At 43.2% G+C, this 21,558-nt stretch overlaps 1 protein-coding gene across 2 annotated transcripts in view; it reads left to right on the top strand.

The window, feature by feature from the left end:
* Nucleotides 1–18,780, top strand: part of ube2o (ubiquitin-conjugating enzyme E2O) — a 44,721-nt gene extending 25,941 nt beyond the window's left edge. The window contains exons 2-23 of one of the 2 annotated variants that reach the window (XM_040024745.1): nt 279–338; nt 658–768; nt 2,825–2,922; nt 3,047–3,110; nt 3,870–4,013; nt 4,519–4,628; nt 4,784–4,934; nt 5,242–5,299; nt 5,703–5,862; nt 7,418–7,573; nt 8,093–8,247; nt 8,590–8,702; nt 8,829–8,957; nt 9,427–9,516; nt 9,596–9,914; nt 10,782–11,152; nt 11,232–11,412; nt 12,248–12,384; nt 13,268–13,471; nt 14,336–14,393; nt 15,007–15,844; nt 16,222–18,780. In XM_040024745.1, coding sequence (XP_039880679.1) covers nt 279–338; nt 658–768; nt 2,825–2,922; nt 3,047–3,110; nt 3,870–4,013; nt 4,519–4,628; nt 4,784–4,934; nt 5,242–5,299; nt 5,703–5,862; nt 7,418–7,573; nt 8,093–8,247; nt 8,590–8,702; nt 8,829–8,957; nt 9,427–9,516; nt 9,596–9,914; nt 10,782–11,152; nt 11,232–11,412; nt 12,248–12,384; nt 13,268–13,471; nt 14,336–14,393; nt 15,007–15,844; nt 16,222–16,249 — 3,735 coding nt within the window. In that variant the 3' untranslated portion in view covers nt 16,250–18,780. Of the gene's footprint in view, nt 1–278; nt 339–657; nt 769–2,824; nt 2,923–3,046; nt 3,111–3,869; nt 4,014–4,518; nt 4,629–4,783; nt 4,935–5,241; nt 5,300–5,702; nt 5,863–7,417; nt 7,574–8,092; nt 8,248–8,589; nt 8,703–8,828; nt 8,958–9,426; nt 9,517–9,595; nt 9,915–10,781; nt 11,153–11,231; nt 11,413–12,247; nt 12,385–13,267; nt 13,472–14,335; nt 14,394–15,006 lie in introns of both variants that reach the window. The other variant, XM_040024746.1, reaches the window with a different exon arrangement.
* The last annotated feature ends 2,778 nt before the right edge of the window (nt 18,781–21,558 follow it).

The raw sequence follows: 21,558 nt of genomic DNA, 5'->3' as shown, positions 1-21,558 counted from the left end.
CAGGATGCCCGTGTGACAAATTGCATAAGTAGCGCTCTTATGGTCCGAGTGCGAATAGATTTCATTGCTGGTTAATTTCCAGCTCTGTGTCCAGGCTCCATTAGAGTTATTGATGTGCAGCGTTCTCCTCTGCTGTAAGGGTTATTATAAGAAGATGATGATCCAATTTCAGTGTCACACACTCAGCAGCTTCTGTGAGCATTGAGATGTCTTAACCATGAAGTCACTCAGCTGCGTTAGCCACCATTTTCTCAAACCGTTTGCTCTTTCTCTTGCAGTTAAAACTTGAAGATCGATCGATCGTCATCAGAGACTTCGTGCGAAGAAACAACTCTAATGTGAGTGCGGCCCTCCGCCTGTTTGGAACTCTTTCACCTTCTCTCTGTCTGCGCCGCTCTCTCGTTTTCCCTCTGACAGTCACGTCACTGTTCATCACTCTGTTTCATTTGCTGCATCAGGCATGACCTGAATATTACTGCAGGTCTGCTCGTGTAGAGGACTGAAAGGAGACTCTTACCTCGTGTAACACGCAGTCTGAATACAAATGAAACATTAAGCTCTGAGGTTTTCTTCACAGTGCGAGGTCTTGTGCATGCAAAAAACTCCTAAAAGGTCTGAGGTGCTAACAGGCTGATGTGCGTCTCTGTTGTGTTTCAGGATAACCAGTGTGGCTCCGTGACCAACATGAACATCGAGTGTGCAGTGAAATTAGTTGGAACCAACTGCGTTCTGTATCCAGTCAACAGCAAAGACCTGCAGCACATCTGGGTAAGAAGATGAGCCGAAAGACCAAATTTACTAAGACTCAGTTCAGCGTGAGAACCTCTGCCCTGCTTTGCTTTAAGCTAAATTAGTTTCTCTGCTTTTCTTTCTTTTAACGTTTGTGGATGTTTGACGTGAGGAGAATTCAACTTAAGCACTCAGTGACACGTTCTTGCCTTAAACAGTCCTATATAAATAATCTATACTTTACTCAAGTTAACTGCTTTTCTTACTGCAAGCAAAGGCTTCTAATAACAGGGAAGGTGGTCCTGGTCAGAACAACTTTCCTAAATTGACCTCTAGAGACTCTGTAGCTTCATATGGGGACATTGCATTTTGGCTTTTCTGCACTTTATACTTGCCTCTGCTGTGTTAGGCTCTTAAGCAAGCCTATAACAAACTAAAAATAATTACTTTCAGAAACGATACTTACCAGGTTTGACTAATCCCAGTTAGCTGGGAGAAATTAAAAAGAGCAAGAGCTCGAGTCTCAGGAAGTAGAAATCGGACTGAATTTATTTACAACAGTGAAAGTGGAAATGCTTAGACCAGTGAAATAAAAGTCCTGTTTGAGACCTCTCGCGTGATGTTTACACACCTTTGAATTATGTAACACATAAAGATATAAAGCATGCACGACCACCTTAAATGTGTTTTACATCAGTCGCATTTGAGGAGTAAGAAAAAAGCTCTTTTTCACACTAACCGGTATGTGTGTGCTATTAAAAGCATTTTATGCACCTACAAATCTTTTTATAATAAAAATGCAGGAAGTGTGTTTAGTTTTAGTCTTCAGTCAGATTCATCCACACGTCCAACCTGATGGAAACAGTGGTGCAAAAGTTTGACATTTGACCTTCTTAGAGTGGAGTATCTCTACAGTATCTGCTGTTCTAAACATCTTACATTTTAGCATCTTCCTAATACGACCTGTAACGTATTAATAAGAAAACACACACATGAATAGAAACGGCATTAAAAGGAAACATTTTTAAACAGGCCGACAGGAGCAAACCAGCTCTGGAAACAAACTGATGTTAAACTGAATGGAAAACGCAAAGCTGGAACTCGCAGTGTGAATCTGGCTCATAGCTGCTAACTAGCCTTTGCTCTCACACACAGATGCTTTCACAGCACTGCATGGGTTTAGTCTTTATTTCCTTTTCTGAGATCAAATGCGGTGCACAGCACTCGTGTAGCTGTTTTACCGACTGTTGGATTCGTCTACAAACCTTACAGCTGATTTCAGTAACATAATCACTGCTGTCCTGTCAGCTGCACCTCACAGGGACAGCAGAGAGTCACTCACTTCCCACAACAAGTGCTAACGAGGCGATCTTCTTAAAAAGGTCACCGTCCGCGCACGTTTATTGTGCACATTGCAGAAATTTAAGCACTGAAGTGCAGAAATAAATTCTAATACTTTGACATTTAAATCAGATTTCGTTACCTCAAACTGTGCCATTGAGGGGGTGACCATACATTTAACTCTGATTGGTCCAAATATACAGTGTTTAACAAGTTTATAAGACCACTAACCAATGTAAGGTTTATGCCACAGCTGCCCAGAGGTTTTCATTGATTTAAAAGAATGTTTTTCTCGTTTTTATGAGTAATTGTTGAGTAAATTAAACCCCATCTTAAGGAAATTTAAAGGGATTGAAAGCACATTTTAAAAGTGATTTTTCCTTTATTGAAAGGCCAGAACATCTTTGGTGGAAGACAAATGTTTTTATGTGCAGGAAAACACAGATGAATATCAACAAATGTGGATGGAAACTACTCTAAAGATCATTTCTGGCATCAGTCATTAAGAGGATTAAATGCACCTTTTGTTACGTTTGAGTAAACGATGGACACAAAATGATGTAATTGGATGTTGTTATCCAAAGTTGTCCTCATATTGTTGGATTTTAGATACATTTACTATATTCAGTTTCTCTTAAGCAGTCAGGTTACACCGAGGAGCAGAATGTAGTCGAGTCGAGAAGAAAAAGCCCTTCATAAGTTAATTCTCTGACACAGTGTGAAGCTGATGTGCTCCTGCTGTTGTTGCTTTCAGTCTTTCATGTACGGCGACTACATCGCCTACGACTTCTGGCTGGGGAAAGTGTACGACCTGACCAATCACATCATCCTCAAGCTGTCCAATGGAGCCAGGTAAAGCGTGCGTACGTGCGTGTGCAGGCAGTGTGTACCGTGACCATGTGACGGTCTGTTGGATCGCGTGAACGTACGTCGATCGGTGCCACATCCAGTGAATGTCTCGTCTCGCTCCCTCCAGGTGCTCCATGAGCGTGGAAGACGGTGCCAAGCTTTATGATGTCTGTCCACACGTCAGTGATTCGGTACGTAGCCACCGGCTCTGATCTGTCACTTCAGGTAAATTCGCTTTGTTCGTGTGTTGTCCCGGCTGCTGCTCAGAGGTCATACCCCCCACAGAGGCTGAAATTTAAGTGACAGCTGTCTGTTCACCTTTTTTTTTTTTTTTTTTTTTTTTTTTTTTTTTTTGTGTGTGTGAAATTGTTAAAATTAAGTTTGAACATGCTCTGATAATGCTGTCCCTCTCCACTCGTGCTGCTCCCGTCTTTGTATTTTATTTCTTCTGGTGCTCGCTGTTATTTGAGGATCAGTCCTCAGCTTCAGGTGTCCAGGAGCCTGTACTATGGAGCAGGATTTTAGGCTTAGTAGATAACTTCAGATTTAATCCCGGGCTTACTCTGACACGAAGGTGCCGCAGGTCCAAACTGCGCTGTGGAGGGTTATGTTTGAGATAAAAGAAGCACACATAAAAGCAGCACATACTAATGCTGGCATTTCCAGGAAAGATGATGAGGATGAGAGGGTCTGCGCTTTCAGAGGCCCAAAGTTTTAGTCTTTCCCTGATGAGCATCAATATGAAGTATAGATCATTCATCCCATTGCGGACTTTTTTTCTTTCCTCACGGTTTTGTGCAGCTTCAAGAAAAACAAATTAAAAATGTACTTGGCATTGTGTGTTTTAATAAAAGTTACACTGATGAAGCTTCATACATGTACTTGTATCTTTGTTATGTTGCACTCTCACTTCTTGGTTTTGTGACGTTCTTGTTGTTTTTGGGATCCAGGGTCTGTTCTTTGACGAGGCGTACGGCTTTTACCCGGGACAGGTCCTGATTGGTCCCGCCAAAGTTTTCTCCAATGTCCAGTGGCTGTCAGGGGTCAAACCTGTGCTCAGCAGGAAGTGCAAGTTCAGGGTGGTGGTAGAAGAGGTACGCAATCTTTTCTTTTATGCAGCAGCCACATTATGTGAGATGGAAAGCAACCCGTTTAGGGTTCGTTGGTTATTATAAGAGTTTGTTATGCCTTGAAACTTTTCTCGTTTGAATAATAAGCGACTGAATTTAAATTAAAATCTTTGGATGAACATTTTGAATTCTTCCCTTCTGTATAAAATAAGAAAATGCTCTTTGATTTTAATCACACCAACAGCTGTTGGACCACTTGGGGCCCTTTCTAAAAAATGGGAAGAAACAGTAAAACCATTAAGTGAATTATTTATCTTAATTTAAGCCTTTTGGGGATTTTTTTGTAATTAAAATGTTTATTTACTTTTACAGTGAAAGCTAGCGATCACTCGAGAGATGAATTCAGGCAGATGGAACAATATTCTTTTAATTAACACGTTCAGTTGTTTTTAATGAATTGGAGTTTATGTGTAAATGTACTTCTTCATGAATGTAAACACTCACTTGGATGTCATCTTGCTTCCTTCAGGTGAAGGTGGTGGAGCTGAAAGTGACGTGGATCACCAAGAGCTACTCGCCCAAAGGTTCTGACAGCGTTTATCCGCCTGCCTCCACCATCACACAGGAAAACCTCTGCAGGTCAGTGCAGTGACTCATCCACACGTGCCCACTTCAGCTACGTCTGCCTCCGTACACAAGCTGCTCTTGTTACCGTTGCTTATTGGGTGCAGTTTGCACCGTGTATTGATATCGTTTAGATTTTAAGTTAAAGTCATTCTCCCGTTTGGATTTAGGGTGAGGCGTCTGGGCTACTACGACCACACCCAGAGGCAGCTGGGAGAGAGGGCCCTCTACGTATTCCCGGCCAAAGGTGATGCCACACGCATCACCTGTGATGGACCTGAGGGTGCCCCTGTTTTGCCTGAAGACCCCGTTGCCAGAAAGGTGTGGATAAACTTGCACTGGTCTTTTCATGTGTTCTTAATTGGTTGTTTCCTTCTGTAAAGAGCTATTTTTTCCCCAGAGGAGCACATTAGCGCCTTAAACCAGCTGCTTTACACAAGAGCGGGGACGATCTCTGATGCTGGTGTATTTTCAGAGTGTTGCTCTCGAATGTTTGTTAACACTCAGTGTTAGAAGGACTGATAGCACCTGAAAACACTCTTTGATCATCTTCAAGCTTTTGCTCTATCTCACTGCTTGTGTGTGTGTGTGTGTGTGTGTGTGTGTGTGTGTGCGTGCATGTGCGCAGTTGAAAAGGATGTTCAAGAAGGATTCTGGGAAGAAGACGGAGAACGCCGAATTACAAGGTGCCAAAACATCCAGAAGATCATAAAACACACACCCAGTAATACAGCATGTATCAAAAAGAGATCAGATTCAGAGAACTTTAAGAGGTGGAAGGATTCAGTCCCTTTTTAATTTAAAAAAACAACATTTTTTTTAAGGAGAATATTCTTGAGCCTATAATCTCCCCACCTCCTTATATTGTTTATTTCCAGTGGCTCTTATATACAATTCTAGCATATATAAATAACCAGGTTTTGTACTATAGAGCCTCACCTGGTTATACAGAACCATAACTTCTTTGTTGCTAATTAAATTCTTTCTCAAATAGAATTTTGATGATTTTTCCTTTTGACTGGATGAATGTAAATAATCCTTTTTTTTTATTTATTTATTTATTTATTTTTACTTTGTTTCTCCCTGTAGGCGAGCACAGATCTGAACAGACCGACTCGAATCATCCCAACAACAACAACGGTCCCGCGGTTCCCGTTCAGAACGCTCCGGACTCGCAGAACGACGCCTCGGCTGAACACGGCGAGCAGGACGCTGATGACGAGGCTGCAGAGGAAACCGACGACACCAGGTCAGGGTCCTAGTTATTACCCTTTACAAAAACATTTATGCTGTTTAATTTATCTATAAGCAATTCTAAAATGCTCTAATATAATTTATTATAGCTTTGAGTCATTTTTATTCAAATTTAAGAAATTAAAAACTTGACACAATCCTTGTCGATTTCCTTTTAATAATAAGAAAAGTATCATTTATAATTTAAGGCATGTTTGAATGAATTCTGTGTTACCGTGTGGTAGAATCTCAACGATGTCTTTTTTTTTTCTTCCATCTTTTATTTCTGTGCTTTTAAAACAAACATCTATACAAACCGCTTCTTTGTAGATGTTAATAATTTTAAAATTCATAGTTAATTCGTGTAATATTTAATTTTTTTTTTTGAAAACATAAGTGAGGGCTTACCATTTTGGTCTAAAACTAAATGGAGGAGAATTAGGTTGACAGTAGGAAACGCTTTTAATATATATTTGTGATGATCCTCGTGAGTGGTTCAGTTAGATTACAGAGGTTACAGAGGGGGTTTTTTTTGCATTAGGAAATAAAAAGTCAGCTTTCTGTTATGTCGAAGTTGCTGCTAATTATTCTGCTTATTGTAATTAATCAGCTGAGATGCCCGGCAGATGTTTAGGTTCAGTGTACATCATTAATACAGCTGAGCTGCTTGTTAATTAAAATCAGGTGTGTGTGTGTGTGTGTGTGTGTGTGTGTGTGTGTGTGTGTGTGTGTGTGTGTTTACATATCTTTGTGGGGACCAAAAATTGTAAGATTACTATGCTTGTGGGACCAACAGCCCTTATGGGGACAAAATCCAGGTCCCACGAGTTTGAAGGCATTTTGAGACTCAAAATGTGGTTTCAGTGTCAGGGTTGCAATAAGGTTATGGGTAGGTTTAGGCTAAGTGGCTAGAAAAAGCATTATGTCAATTATGTCCCCACAAAGATATGAAAACACAGCGTAAGTGTGAGATTCTGGGGAAATTGAGATATCGGACAGCTCTACACATTTTAACTCAGTATTATATTAAACTGAAAGGGATGGAAATGTGTTTTGTTGGAAACCAGAGAGACTAAATCCTGGTTTAGAGAAAGTAACAGTTCAGCTGAATCATCGTGTCTCGAACCAAAGACGGTCCCAGGACATGCATGTTGGGTTAATTGGTGACTCTAAATTGGTCATGGACATGAAGACTAAATGCTTAGAGTGCACAAAATAAAGTGCTGTATGCGCGTGTGAGTAAACAGTCCAAAGTGGAAATTTGAGCGGGAAAAACTGCTCTAAATGTGACTTCAACATCACGTGGAGCTTAAAAGCCTCATAAATGTGGGATTTATTGCAGATCTGTTGCGCAGTTGTGTCTAAAATGTTTCCTGTATGTGTTGAGCGCATAAATTTATTGTTCAACACTGGACCCACTTTGTTTCTCATCATTTTATTACAGTTCAGACCAAAGACATCACTCAGTAAACCTAATACTGCACAGCCTGACTGAGGGGAAAAATGAGTTTTTGCATGCTTAATACACAGAAAATTGCTTTTGCATAAAGAACTTGTTTCCCTCACTGCAGCTCTTTAACGTCATCAGCGAGCTCCACAGCCTCCTCTCAGAGCGGCGGTCTGGGAACCAACCGCAAGAAGAGCATCCCGCTCTCCATCCGCAACCTGAAGAGGAAGCACAAGAAGAAGAGGACAAAGTTCTCCCGCGAATTCAAGCCCGGAGACCGGTGGGTTAAAATCACAAACGCCGGCACACGAGAGTAAATTCCATCTAGTTTCTTCTGTTTGTCACCAGAGTTCGAGCAGCTCTTCTGGCTGTTTAGGAACTTAGCAGTCCACTGTTTATGTTTTTAGAGTTGTCTGTAAGAGACGTGGAAATGACACCTGTTCCTGTTAAATTTGCAGCTGCTTTCTTGGAAAGACCTGCCATCTCTCGCTTTGACTGCATGTCTGTCCATCCAGCTCTCATTTGTCTAAGGGTTTGCGACTCGATCCATCAAGTCTTTCAGTGATGGTGTCATTTCCTCAACCACACAGACACACTCATACTCGGCTCACACGCTGCATTTGAGGTTAAGTGTAAGAGTGTTCCACTTTTGTACTGCACACTGTTATCACAATGGATGCAGCAGGACCAGACAGATGGCAGTGAAGCAGGATAAAAGTCATCTGAGGAAAACTGAGAAATCGGAGAGAAGATTGAGGTCTCTGCTATCTTTTTCTTTTTTTCTTTTTTTTTTTTGCAGAGTGGCAGTGGAAGTCGTATCCACGAATACCACGGCTGATGTGATGTGGAAGGACGGCCGGGTGGAGAAGGGGATCCGATCGAACGACCTCTACCCCATCCAGCACCTGGACAGCCACGAGTTTTGCCCCGGCGACTTTGTAGTAGATAAACGACGTAAGGAAAAGCTTTTATCTCAGATTTGATCTCAGATTGGTGGGTATTTTTGTGTATGGGCCTCTCTGCCACTTAGTACCTGCAGTATGTAGGTCATTTTCTGTAACTGTGCCAAAGAGTCTCTGTAAAATGGCCTGAATACACCAGGATTTACATCACAATGGTGATGTTACAGCCATGTACGGTAGTGCCATTCGGCAAATGAAAATGTTTTTATGTAGAATCCATAGAGGTTAACTTCACATCATAATATTCTTTAAAACGGGAATCCAAAAAGTACAGATATTTGTGTTTTACAGAGTTTACTTTGATCTCTAAGCTATGCATGTGTGCTCACCTCAGCCCAAGCGCTGCAGGACCCCGGGGTGTACGGCATGATCCAGTCTGGCGATCACAAAGGCAGAACCTGTGTGGTGAAATGGATCAAACTCAACTCCACCAGTGACGACGTGGAGGTCAGTCAGGAGGAAAAACCACGATTGTGATTTAAAGCTTGTGAAAACGATCAATGTTTGAATGTTTGTGGGCGACAGAGGTACGAGGAGAAATAGGCCATAAACGTTTGTGTCTGTGTTGTTTAGGTCATCGGTTTGGAGGAGGATGTCAGTGTCTACGACATCGCTGATCATCCGGACTTTCACTTCCGCACGACTGACATCGTCATCAGAATATGGAACTCGGAAAACGGACAGAACGACTGTGAAAATGAGGTAAAATGATGCAACCGACCGCCCAACACACGAAACACTCAGTTTCGTTTTGTTTTTTTAAGAGTCATGAAAATGACGCGTGTCTTTCTCCTGGACTGTAAAGGTTATGAGAACTCAAATCCAGACGAATCAAGTCCACATGTTAAGCCCACCTTCTTTGTATGTTGAGGGCCTTCAGGGCTTCATTCATCAAGTTGTTATACAGAAAAATCGTAACGGCTGATTCTGAGGAGGTCAGGTGGAAATTTCTTTTCAGATTTGGGTGATTTTTACATGGAGTGAACCTCTACTGATTCCCAGCCTCGAAACAGTTTGCTTCTTTTGCACCTCTCCGTGGGGAAAAGTCAATATCAAATCCTAAAAAGGCTTTTTAGGCAGTACTTCACACACTAGCTGCTGCACTTTTGTCCCTCTTAGTCTTCATATTGTATTGTTGCTGATAATCGTCCCTATATTTGCCTCCTTTCAGACGTCAGTTGGTCAGGTGTACAGGGTGGATGTAAGCAGCAAAGTAGAGGTGGTGTGGGCAGACAATTCGAGGACCATTGTCCTGCCACAGGTAAGCAATTGAAGCTCATTGTGATGTCTGCGTAATCGCAGCTGAAACGTTTGTTTCTGACCCCCGATCGCGCTTGCAGCACCTCTACAACGTGGAATCGGAGATCGAGGAGACGGACTACGACTCGGTGGAAGAAACGAGCAGCGTTCTGTCGACCGAGGAGTGGGAGGACGAGAGCGACAGCTGGGAGACTGACAACGGTCTGACCCCAGAGGACGACAGCCACGTGAACAACGCGGATGCCACGGATACTGCGACGCCGACCCCGACGCCCACTGGCTCCACGACATTCATCATCCCACCGCAGGAGGGCAGCAAAGCCGGGGTTACCAGCCCCACCAAAGGAGTCTCAGGAGAGGAGGGCGAAGCGTCTATGGCGAGTCCTGCTTCTGGTGGAGGTAGGAAGTCATTGGAAGAAGTTTCATCCACACAAAAAAAATATTAGTCTGGTCTTACGAGCTTATTTCAGACAGCTGTCATCAACAGCTGCAGAAAAAAGCTGCTGGTTGCAGCTGGATGGAGCTGTAACCAGTCAGCCATTAAATGGACCATGTGACGAACCACAGAGAAACAAGAAACCAACAGATGTTGGTATATGAGCTCTCAGATACATCTGCCATCAAACTTTATAGTGCAGTTCATGCCTTTAGGCAAGTATTATGTATTCCAGTCACACACTGCTCTAAAATTCTGCAAAACATCTCAGTATTTATCTTGATGGCATTTTCCTATATTATATTTCTCGCCTCTAGTTGTAGTTCACTATGACTCATCCACTGTCCTGCTGCCTTAAATACTTGTTAGAGCAGCATGTTTGTTTATTAATCTGAAAATAACCCTCAACATGTTCAAATTTTCTTCTTTTTTGAATACTGGATGCTAAAAACTATGATACCTGGCTGTTTAAAAAAAAATGAAATTAACCTATAAACTGAAGACTCGTGGATGTTTTTCATCCAAAGAGTGAAGAGATATTAAAAAATATATAATGTGACGTCGTTTCTGGTATTTTGGTGGAATTTGTTGACCACATTTTATGGATTTATTTGCATTTATTTTGACTAGTTTGTGTATATAAAACAATATATTTAAACCCCTTATTAAAAAAAAAAAAAAAAAGTCAAATGGAGCAAATACAATAAAAAATTTGATGCAGTCAATAATCAAACATCACACGGTGCTTTCGCATCAAAGAAACAGTTTCTGTCTTTTGCTGTAAACTGCTTTTGTGGTCATTTTGTCGGCTTGTGTCTGAACCGCTGCAGGAGGAGCTGTGAACGGAGCGGAGAAACCCGGTAAGGATGGAGCCTCTCGGGGCTTCAGGGAGTTGAAAGAGGCACTGAAGATCCTGGAGAGCTTGAAGAACATGACTGTGGAGCAGCTCTGGACCGGTGGCTCCCCAACCTCCCCGACCTCCGTCGAACCCGCTTCCACGACTAACGTGGCGAGTTCGGTGACGCCGACGACCCAAGAAAAACCGACCAAGGAGAAACGCTTCCTAGACGATATCAAGAAGCTCCAGGAAAACCTGAGGAAGACGCTGGACAACGTGGCCATCGTGGAGGAGGAGAAGATGGAAGCCGTGGTGGAGGCAGTGGGGAGTGTGGGAGCAGGGGTGGAGGCGGGTGTTAAACAGGTGTGTACAATCATTTTGCTCTTACCTCGTTTAGATATCTCCGCTCATTAGACCGCGTCTTACCTGTCGCTGCTTACAGGCAGAGAGAGCTGGAGATGAAAAGCCCCAGCAGGAAGCGCAGACACCCGTAGGTCAGCAGGAGTGGCCCAGTGAGATTCTCAGTGACACGCCGGTACTGTGCCAGCAGAGCGGCGGCAAACCTGGTGTGACATTTACCAGTGCCAAGGGGGAGGTGTTCTCGGTGCTAGAGTGGGCACCAGGTAAGACATTCAGATGTGTAACCTGTGACTCTCTTCCCCTCCGCCTCCTCTTCCTCCCCCACGCTTGTTGTCTTTGCTTTACACCATCTGTCCTCCTCCAGATCTCCTTTGGTTTTATTCTTCCAGTGTCTTGATCTTTACTGAACCTTGCTCGACTGTCTGAGGCAGGAATTTCTGTCTGTTAACTTTACAAAGAAAAAGTACTGACAAACCACATAAATGCGCTGAGATGTTGCTGTTGGTTTTTCTCCAGAGCTGAAAAATGAAGTAAACTTGAAATGTTAAAAAAGTGCACTTCCTTTAAGCTGGCTTCAAAAATAGAGACAACAGAAGTTTATTTACAGCCTGCTAGAAAACAGTTATGGCCTCTGCGGATGGTTTCCCAAACTCGCCGTAGCTGATAACTAAACACCCCGCCCCCTCATCTAAATATGGTCAATTTTGGCTCCAAAACACAAACACAGCTGCGGCCAAAACACAGATGTTGAGTCCATGTTTGCTTTATATGGTTTATGGGCACAATCGGGTGGTTTACATCATCGGTGTAGCTGAACCTGTAAGTCCAGTAGAGACCTGCAGATCGTTCAGGAGGACAGAGGATGAACGGCAAATACAATAAATATACACGTCGTGTCAGAAGTGGGTCTTAGATCACCATCAGCCTGATCTGCTGCTTTAGGATTTATTTTTTCCCTGCATGGTTTTCACTAACACAGTCGCACCTGTGAACGCATCGTTTTGTGTACTGAATGCTCAGTTAATTGTGTAGATTTCTTTCTTACTGTGGTCGTGTTCAGTCATCATTCGTCGCCGTCCTCCTTTCTGTCTGTCACAGAAACTCACTCGTTTAAGAAAATGGAGTTCCAGCCTGCGGAGGCGAAGAAGTTCTTCAGCACGGTGAGGAAGGAAATGGCTCTGCTAGCGACATCGCTGCCTGATGGCATCATGGTCAAAACCTTTGAGGACCGCATGGTGGGTTTCCTGTCATTAATGCCGGCAAAAGTAAAGCAGTGCATGCTTTTATTGTCATTTTTCAGATTTAAACTTTTCTGCTTTTCCTGATTTTCCACCTTTGGTTTCTTCTCGGAAACAGAAAATTTGTGAGCGTGTCTGAAGGCTTAAAAGGGGAGGAGCTAAATTGTCTTGTTTACAGTGTAGATTAATTGAAGAGCTGAGTTGAAGGTTGCGTAAAAGCTGAGGATTATTTTGAACTGTAGGTTATGCAAAGCTAGTGTAGTGGAGTCAAAGAGTAAAAATGTGGAGCAGGAAATGATCCCAATCATTAAACAGATTATTCTTCTTTAGTAATATGCTCCAAATTTGGACGGTTTCATTTAATGCTGGAAAATCTGTAGATTTACTAAAAGACACTAAACAAGGACACAAATTTACCACCACCTTCATATTTAGGTGAAATTAACCATCTGTAGATATGTAGTAATTCAAAAGCCTTTGGTTTTCTCCGCTGTATTAAAAAAATGCCTTCAGCAGAGATTCAAGGCCACAAATGTGCAGAAAATATTTTCATTCCTTTTACACAACTTACATTTTTAAGTTGGAAAAAGTCGTTTTGACAGCATAAAATGAAATTGCTAGTTCTTAAAAGCCTCATGGTCACTAATGGGCCTTTTTCAAACCCAAATGCCAGCATGAGGTTTAAAAGTATTAATAAAAGAATAAATATTTTAAAAATTACAGGGAATGAAAGGTAGAAGCAGCCAGGCTTTACTCTTACGTCTGCTGCGCTGTACTTTGTTCTGCTATCTCATACGTATTCTCCTGCAGACGCCTGAACATCGGCCTCCTTTAGATTACAACATCAAACATGTACTTTTCTTTTGTCGCTCCACCACAGGACCTGTTCTCGGCTCTGATCAAAGGGCCGACTCGTACGCCCTACGAGGACGGTGTGTTCCTGTTTGACATCCAGCTGCCTAACATCTACCCAGCTGTGCCGCCTCTGTTTCGATACCTGTCCCAGTGCAGCGGCCGCCTCAATCCCAACCTCTACGACAACGGCAAGGTCTGCGTCAGCCTGCTGGGCACCTGGATAGGCAAGGTGAGTGCCGGAGGTGTGGACAGCCTCAAGATGGTCTTTGTAGCCCGAGCACATGATTCAGAGTATTCTCAGTGGACTTCTATCAGGTCACTGCAGTACAGTGTTCACCAATCTGTCCCTCTTCTTCATCACCCAATCATAAACAACATCAGTGAAGTGTGTTTCTCCAAACTTCAGCCTGAAAGATTCAGTTGATCACCCTGAAGTGTTTTTGTTAAACCAGTTTAAACTTTTAAATTAATTGGACTTGGCAGTCAGTAGAGTCTTTCTGGTGTGTCTGATGTACGAGGTGTCACATTTCAGATTTTCCTGATTGTAGTAGGTTGGTTTTTTGTTTTGTTTTGTTTTTTTCCACTGTTGCTTCATTCAACTCGCTGATTCAACCACTATGGATGATTAGAGTGGTGTGGATTTCAGGGTGGATATATGACTCTTGGCAACAGGGGGAAGGAAAAACTCCCTTTTAACAGGAAGAAACCTCCTACAGAACCAGGCTCAGGGAAGAGAAGAGGGAGACAAGATAGCTGGAGACACGGAGAATAACACACATTTCTTCCACCTTTAATGAAAAGAATAGAGGACTAACTTAGAAACAGCACTGTAACTGTAACCAACCAGGTTATAGTTACAGTTAAACTCTCAACATATGAACCTAAAGTACGAATTGTATAACTGCTGAATGTTTTGGGGTTTAAAGTGTCCGGGCTGCACACACACAGTACCTTTGGATGTTTTATTGTAATCTAATGTGAGAAAAGTGTAATCTGGGGACGACTTTACTTTAGCTTATTGTAGCGTTAAGTGAACGGTTCACTAGTCAGAGACGTCAGTGCTGAGCTGTTTTAATGCTGATGTGATCTGCAGGGCACTGAGAGATGGACCAGCAAGTCCAGCCTGTTGCAAGTCCTCATCTCGATACAAGGTTAGTGCAATCACACACCCACACACAGATTGTGCATCCATCACTACAGAGGACCTCACACTGACTCACTTTCATTTCCTGCAGATTTTCTCTCACCCTGGTCTAACCTTTACTTACTCTGACCTCTAAAGCTTGCATTCCTAACTTAACAAAGTACATTGTCCTCACAAGGAAGACATGTCCCCACATTGTGAACATGAAACTGATGTAGGTCCCCAGATTGCTGTAATACCAAGCACACACACACACTCCTCGTGCCTATGGTACGACAACTTTTCTCCATGCCCCTGGTACACTGCGTAGAAGCACTTTGCTACCCACACACACACACACACACACACACACACACACACTGCTGCTTCTCTTCTCTGCAGCTGAAAATGTTTTATTCATGTTTTCATTTGCTCAGAAGTTACTCAACTAAATATATCTGCCTCACACACAGACATGACACCATGTCCATACAACATCTGCAGCCTGCCAGACTAACAGAATCCAGGTTTTAAATCTCGGATATCTTTTAGCTTCAAATGTTGCAGTTGAATTAGCAGATTTCACAGTCTTGAGCTATTTTTCTGTTTTTCACAAATCCTGATTCGATGTGTGCCTGCAGGCCTTATCCTCGTCAATGAGCCTTACTACAACGAGGCCGGCTTCGACAGTGACCGAGGCCTCCAGGAGGGATACGAGAACAGTCGCTGCTACAATGAGATGGCTCTGATCAAGATGGTGCAGTCTATGACGCAACTCCTCCAGAATCCCATTGAGGTCTTCAAGCAGGAGATCCAGGAGCACTTTGTTTCTAATGGCTGGCGGCTCGTCCACCGGCTGGAGTCGTGGCTGGAGCTGCACGACTCTGCGGAGCGAGGGCAGGCCGCACACCCGTACTCCAGGGCTCAGCACTCCAAGGACCGACCTTCATCTGTGGAGCCTCTGGATGAGCAGCTGGCCCTGGGATCGGGGCCCGTGGCGGTGGCCCACAGCAGCCCCGGTAAGGCGGGGGAGGAGGGATACACGGGAGCAGGCGTCACCAGTATTATGGAGGAGGAGCTGGAGGATTCAGGACTGAGTCCCTCCACCACAGCAGCCTCTCAGCAGGAGCTGAGCAACAACTCAGACTGCGACAGCAATCTGGGGAACAGCTCTCTGGGCAGCGAAAACAAGGGCAGCGCTGCGGGGCCCGGCTCCGTAAGCCGCACCGGGACGTCCGAGTCGGGTTCTGCCGCAGCGAGCGCAGGAGGGGCGGGCTCCTCGGGGAGCCAGCCAGTGGTGAGACCAAAGAAAAGGAGAAAGAGCTACCGAAGCTTCCTCCCGGAGGGCAGCGGTTACCCCGACATTGGCTTCCCGCTCTTCCCGCTTTCAAAGGGATTCGTGAAGAGCGTCCGAGGCGTGCTGCAGCAGTACCGAGCTGCGCTGGCAGCCGCCGGCATCCCCGAGCACACAGAGGACAAGTAAGTGCCTCCTCATCCTTTCCCCAGTATGCCACTGCACTGTTCCCTGCTCCTTTTCCTCCTCTTCTTCTACCTTTTCATCCGCCTCAAGCCGTCGAGGAGGATCCATTACTTGTTGTCTGGGAGAGGGGGGCTACAGCTCTCTGTCTGCTGTACCCCTGTCCAGAGCTGCACTAAGCCCCCAGCACTGCCCACATTTTTAACCTTTACCTCCATTTCTTAGTCTTTACTGCTCCTGCTGCCCTGAACTCCACAACATTCTGCCTTTTCTTGCCCCCATAATCGAACCACGATTGCAAGAGAGCCGCACCTTTGATCGGGAGCGTGAGCGGGCTCTGCTCGGGACGACGATTTGATCATGTTTTTGTTTCCTTCAGTGTCCCTGCAGACGAGTGCGAAGCATAAAGAGCGACTCACCCACCTGCACACACACCTGAGGGAGCTGCCTCGTCATTCACACACTGTCATCTTTTCATGGACGCAGGTAAAAAAAAAAAAAAAAAAAAACAGAAAAGGGGGAAAAAAGTGGCGCCAGTAAGAACTGTGGTGGCGTGGATGCAAAAAGAAGAAAAAAAGAAAAAAAAGAAAAAAAGAGTGAGATGAGGAATCAGTGCCATGTCCTCTCCTACACCCCCTCTCATGATCCCACTAGCCTCCAGCATCCTCTGCCGTATGGGGGGGGGGGATTTGCCGGATGAAGAAGTAACTGGGTACCACTGAAAAACTGCACAGCCCAGCTCCCGGTCAGCGACGGGTCGACTGCAGCTATCTGTAGCACTACTGATGTTATCACTGTACCATCCTGCACTACAACGAGCGAACGAACGAAAGGACAATCAAGTTTGGGAGAGGCGACGCGCATAAAACCACTTTTTCTCACCGGTTGTTACGCTTTCTGCCAAATTCTCTCTGTTCACACACTCACGCGAATCTTCACAGAAGAACAGGCCGAACGTCAGTAAAACTGCCAACCACAGACCACTTCTACCACCACACGCTCGCTGGCATCTTCCTTCGCTCATCACCGGAGCACGCGGCGAACATCGAGTGGCAAAGTTTACATACGAATCAACCTCTGGAGGTTTGTAGCTGTTTGGTGTGCGTGCAGAGGAGCACGCGGTGCGGCCAGTCGGGCGAGTGTATGTGGCGCAGTTTAGTCGGAGGATTTATCAAGGCGGTTCGTACGCCAACGTCGAACTTTTGATCCATTTCAGGTGGTTTTACTCACTGAACTGTAGTCAACCCCACATCACTGCAGATGACACAACTTAAACGATGAAAAACGACAACAAAAAAAATCCACACGGCATCCATTCCGCCATCTCATGTCAACATGTTGCCTTACTTGAATTGTTCTTAATGATCTCTTGTGTACAGAGCTGCTTGTGTCTTGCTTTACTCATTAACCCACGCAGGCCTGGACACGCATTAAAAACCACTAAAATCCTGCTCAAGTGTTTTTTGTTTTTTCCCTTCTCTCATTCCCCTTCCCACCGCTGCCGTGTTCTGATTCGTTCCCCCTCCAAACTGCACGTGCCCAGTTGAATTAGATCAGAACGTAAACTGCAGTCGAGTATGAATGTTTGTTGATGATATAATTAATCTGCCTAATTGTTCATTTTTAGTTAGTTTTCTGATTCAAGTGACCAATGGGATGACGCCTCTACAGTAAATATCTTACATTTGGATGAAAGGAGAAAAAAAAAAAAGAAGGGGTTTTTAGCTACAAAGTTTCCACAAAGCTGTGAAACTCAAACCTTTGGGTCCAATCGTGCTTCCTGAGGAAAATCTGCATTCTGTGTTTACAACTTTTCAAAGAATTGCATTCGTTATTCTTATTCTACTAAATATTATTAGTAATTATTATTGGACAGGTCAGACATGCCCTGTGATGCTTTAATAGCGCTGCCTGTCCTGATCTGTGATGCTGAGAAGTGTTTGTGGATGAGAAAGCAGTAACAGAAGAGTATGAAAGTATAGAAACAACAAGCCAAGAGCCGCTGCGTTTAGAGACTTATAATAATTAATAAACAAATAAACATGAGGGTATTTTTTGTTTTGTATTGTCTTCCATTCCCCCCCCCCCCCCCTTTTTTTTTTTTTTCTTCCCCCTGTATCAGATGTGGAAATCAGGCATCCGTGATTTGTTTTCCTCTTCTCAGATTTGACTTTTTTCATGATTTCACTGCCTTTACTGCTGCCTCTAGCATCGTTTCCCTCTTCCTTTCTTTTCTCTTTTTCTTTTTTTTTTTTTTTTAAACCTCCTGTCATCATGCTGCTGTTCGTAAAATGTCGCACATCTCAAGAGGAGCGCGTTTCCCTCCCCGGCTCCACCGAGAACCAGGAGGTGACATTACTCCCGCCATCTTCATCTTTCGCCCTCGTCCTCATTTGTCAACAGAAGCATTAACAGAAAATGTGAATCCATCTCTAGATCTCAAAATAAAAGTCCGACAGGATATCAAGCCCATGACGCTTTGTATAATTTTCTGTGTATGTGTGTATATTCTTCAGATTGAAACCATTATTATTATTATTATTATTATTATTATTGCGAGAGGTTTGTTTTACAGCCAAAGCATGTAACATTGTTGCTTTAAGCCTTTCGAATGGGCTACACACAAGACTTGACTGTACGATGTCTACATTTCCACAGTGGCCTGTTATTGATATAATATTTAAAAAAACAAACAAAAAAAGGAACTCAAAGTTATAATTTGTAGCCTGATTCCCTCTGTACAGACATCATGACTATATTGAAATATATGAATACATACAGTATATATTTAACACAAACTTGAGTTGTGATGAGTCGGGGCGTAGAGTATGTACAAAATGCTGAGTGTGTATTGTACTTATTGTTTCATCTTTTTAATGGTTTACTTTTGTTGCTTTAAGACGACTGTACAGTGATGTATTAAACTTTGCAAGCATTACCATAGAAGCTTTGTGGCTTTATTTGCGCCGGATACAAAAATAATAAGAAGGAAATCACCTGAAAAGTACAAACTCGGTAATGAATGAGTGTTATTAAAGGCGACCTGCTCCACTTTTAACCTGTTTCTCTGTCAGATACAAGCTCTTACAGTGACTTTTTATTTTTTTGTACCTGTATGATGTCAGAAAGAAGGGAGGTCCTGAATATCATTATCTTAGGCACAGAAGCTCCACCCACCTGCTGTTCAAACCTTCTGTTTGCAAGTTGCAGTCAATCAGAAAAAAGTTGGGTTAAAGGGGGAGGAGCTAAAAGGTCCAGTGTGAATCAAGCCTGCTGCTGTAGTGGAGGACATGCTGGAAATGAACAGGTTCAATTACCTGTGTATCCAAACCCTGATGCAGCTGTGAACGGGAAAGAAAAACAAAGTATGCAGGTGTACGGAGCGGCACATGAGCACAGATGATCGTCTTCTTAACGCTGGATTATCAACCTGTCCGGAGGGAACTTTGCTTCTTGTCCATTGTTTGGATGAACTCCAGCCTCACCTGTTATCCTACTTGGACTGGTGATTAGAAAGTTGGTGGTTGAATGCACTGGTCTGACTGTTTAAGAAATTGGTCCCTTTTCATTGGGTTGAATTAAAGAGTTATGGCTGCTGTAGAGATGAATATGGCAAAGCCTCGGGGCTAGTTCAGCTACACTGCCTCAAACACACGAATGGTTTGAAACATTGAGAGATGCTGTGTTGTAGTTTTTTTTGTTTTTCCCTCCAGATGATGAAGCTGAAATGCTCTCAGACCGGGTCGAGGTCAAAATGAAGGCGCCAGCGTCTCCTGGTGTTTAAACCAAAATAAATCCGTATCCGTGAAACGGAGATTTCGAGTCAGCAGAGGCAGAAAATTTAATAAAACAAATTGATTTTCCTGCAGCCCATCAGCTGAGATTGTCATATGAACATCATGGGCATGAATGTCATAATTTTGGGCTCTTGATAAGTTCTTTTTCCAGGGTTGGGATGATTGTACAGCATCTTTAATCATTTTAAAAAACAAGAATTAGGTGCGCTAGTTTGAATTTATGTTGGATTTTCTCTAATCCACCCAGGGCTAAAATGTATCCGCCTTTATCTACTTTAAAAAAAAAAAATTGTGTGTTCAGCATCATTAGTGTGTTGGAAGATCTGTGTCCACGTTTCAACTGTCTAGCTCTTGATTTGAGGGGAAGCTGAAGAATTTGGAGGGGTAGTCTTTCTTTATTATTCCACCACTTTGTGTCATGTACCAGTACCACAGGCAGCAAAACGGCCCAAAAGCATGATTCTACCACCACGCTTGACAACTGGTACAGTGTTCTTTGAAAGCCTTACATTTACTCCTCTAACCAAAAAGCTCAGTCTTTTCTCCTGAAGGCGTTTGGCTTGTGTGGGCAGCAGAGTCGAGCTTGAAGATGATGATTTTGGAGTAGGGGCTTCTTTCTTGGTTGGCACCCTCTAATAACTCCTTGAGCTTCAGTGGCTCCTGGGTTGTTCCTGAACAACCAAACCAGCTTCCTCTCATCTGAGGATGGCAGTCCAGGTCTTCTTTCAGATCTTGGTAAAGTGGAGACATATGAACTCCACAATTTCAACAACTATTTAATTATCATATTTACTCAAGATTAATATAACTTTTTATCAAAAGCCCTGAATGTGGAACATTTGTCCTCAATAATCCTCCCTAGGGTGGATTTGAGTTGGACACATCCCTCATTAACACACCAGATCAGAGGTTTGCAGCGCTGCATGCCTACCCACTCATTTTGGTCCAATGTCAGAAATTGTAAAGCAACTTGAACATTTAATCTTAAAGAACTGCGTTGCAGGTTTCCTGTCAGTGATAGATTATGTCTTCAGGTGTAGTTTTGAAGCAGTAACACACCTGAGAGTAAACCTGCAAAATCACCCTGTGATGCAGCTAGATGCAGGACGCATGACCCAGTCATGACTTAAACTTTTCTCCTTTGAGTTTTCTGTCCTTGTGCAGGTGATGATGATGATATCTTCCTCCTTTGTATTCAGGCCACGTGGACGCAATTACTGTGTCCCTGACCTACATATAAGATAAGCTGTGCAGGCAAACCTTTCAGTGAACATCTGATTTTTGGAGAAGTTCATCCTGACAGCAGGAAGGAGGAGGACGCAGCCAGCGTTTCACAAACCAAACACTAGTTTGTCTTTTTTGTCATAATTCAATTTATTTGTTTCAGTCAAAAGCACGTCAGTAGAGTGATTTGATTAGTTTAGAAAACTTACATTCATCTAAATGGAAAAATAGATCTCTCTTAGAATAAAGAATCAATCATTCAATAATCAGCATGACTGAAAAATAAAATAAAATAAAAACAACTCATCTTCCCTTCACCGTAAACTTTGAAACACAGAAGATGACAGCGGTTCAGAAGCAGCAGATAAAGACAAACAGCAAATAGTCAGGTCCTTCATCGCCCTATCACTCGGATTTTCAGTCACATCGACCTACAGAGGAAAACTGGTCTGACTCTCCATGTATGGGCTCAAATTGTGATCATAAATATTTTGTACATATGTTGTATGACAGCCAAACCCATCTGTTCTCTGATTGGATTGTTAAATTTGTGATTGACATGACATTGACCAATCAGATGAAAGGAAGAAAAATGGGGTCAAAATTTGTACTTGTAACTTGAAACTTGAGTGCAGAGTTTCACACGTATTTTTTAGCTAAGCCCACACACGAATCTTTTTTACACAAACACAAAT

Source organism: Simochromis diagramma, unplaced genomic scaffold (genome assembly GCF_900408965.1).
Source record: "Simochromis diagramma unplaced genomic scaffold, fSimDia1.1 OVJJ01000302.1, whole genome shotgun sequence".
In the NCBI taxonomy this organism is placed as follows: Eukaryota; Metazoa; Chordata; class Actinopteri; order Cichliformes; family Cichlidae; genus Simochromis; species Simochromis diagramma.
The sequence above is the reverse complement of the archived record's forward strand: the minus strand, read 5'-3'. Positions and strand labels throughout refer to the sequence as shown.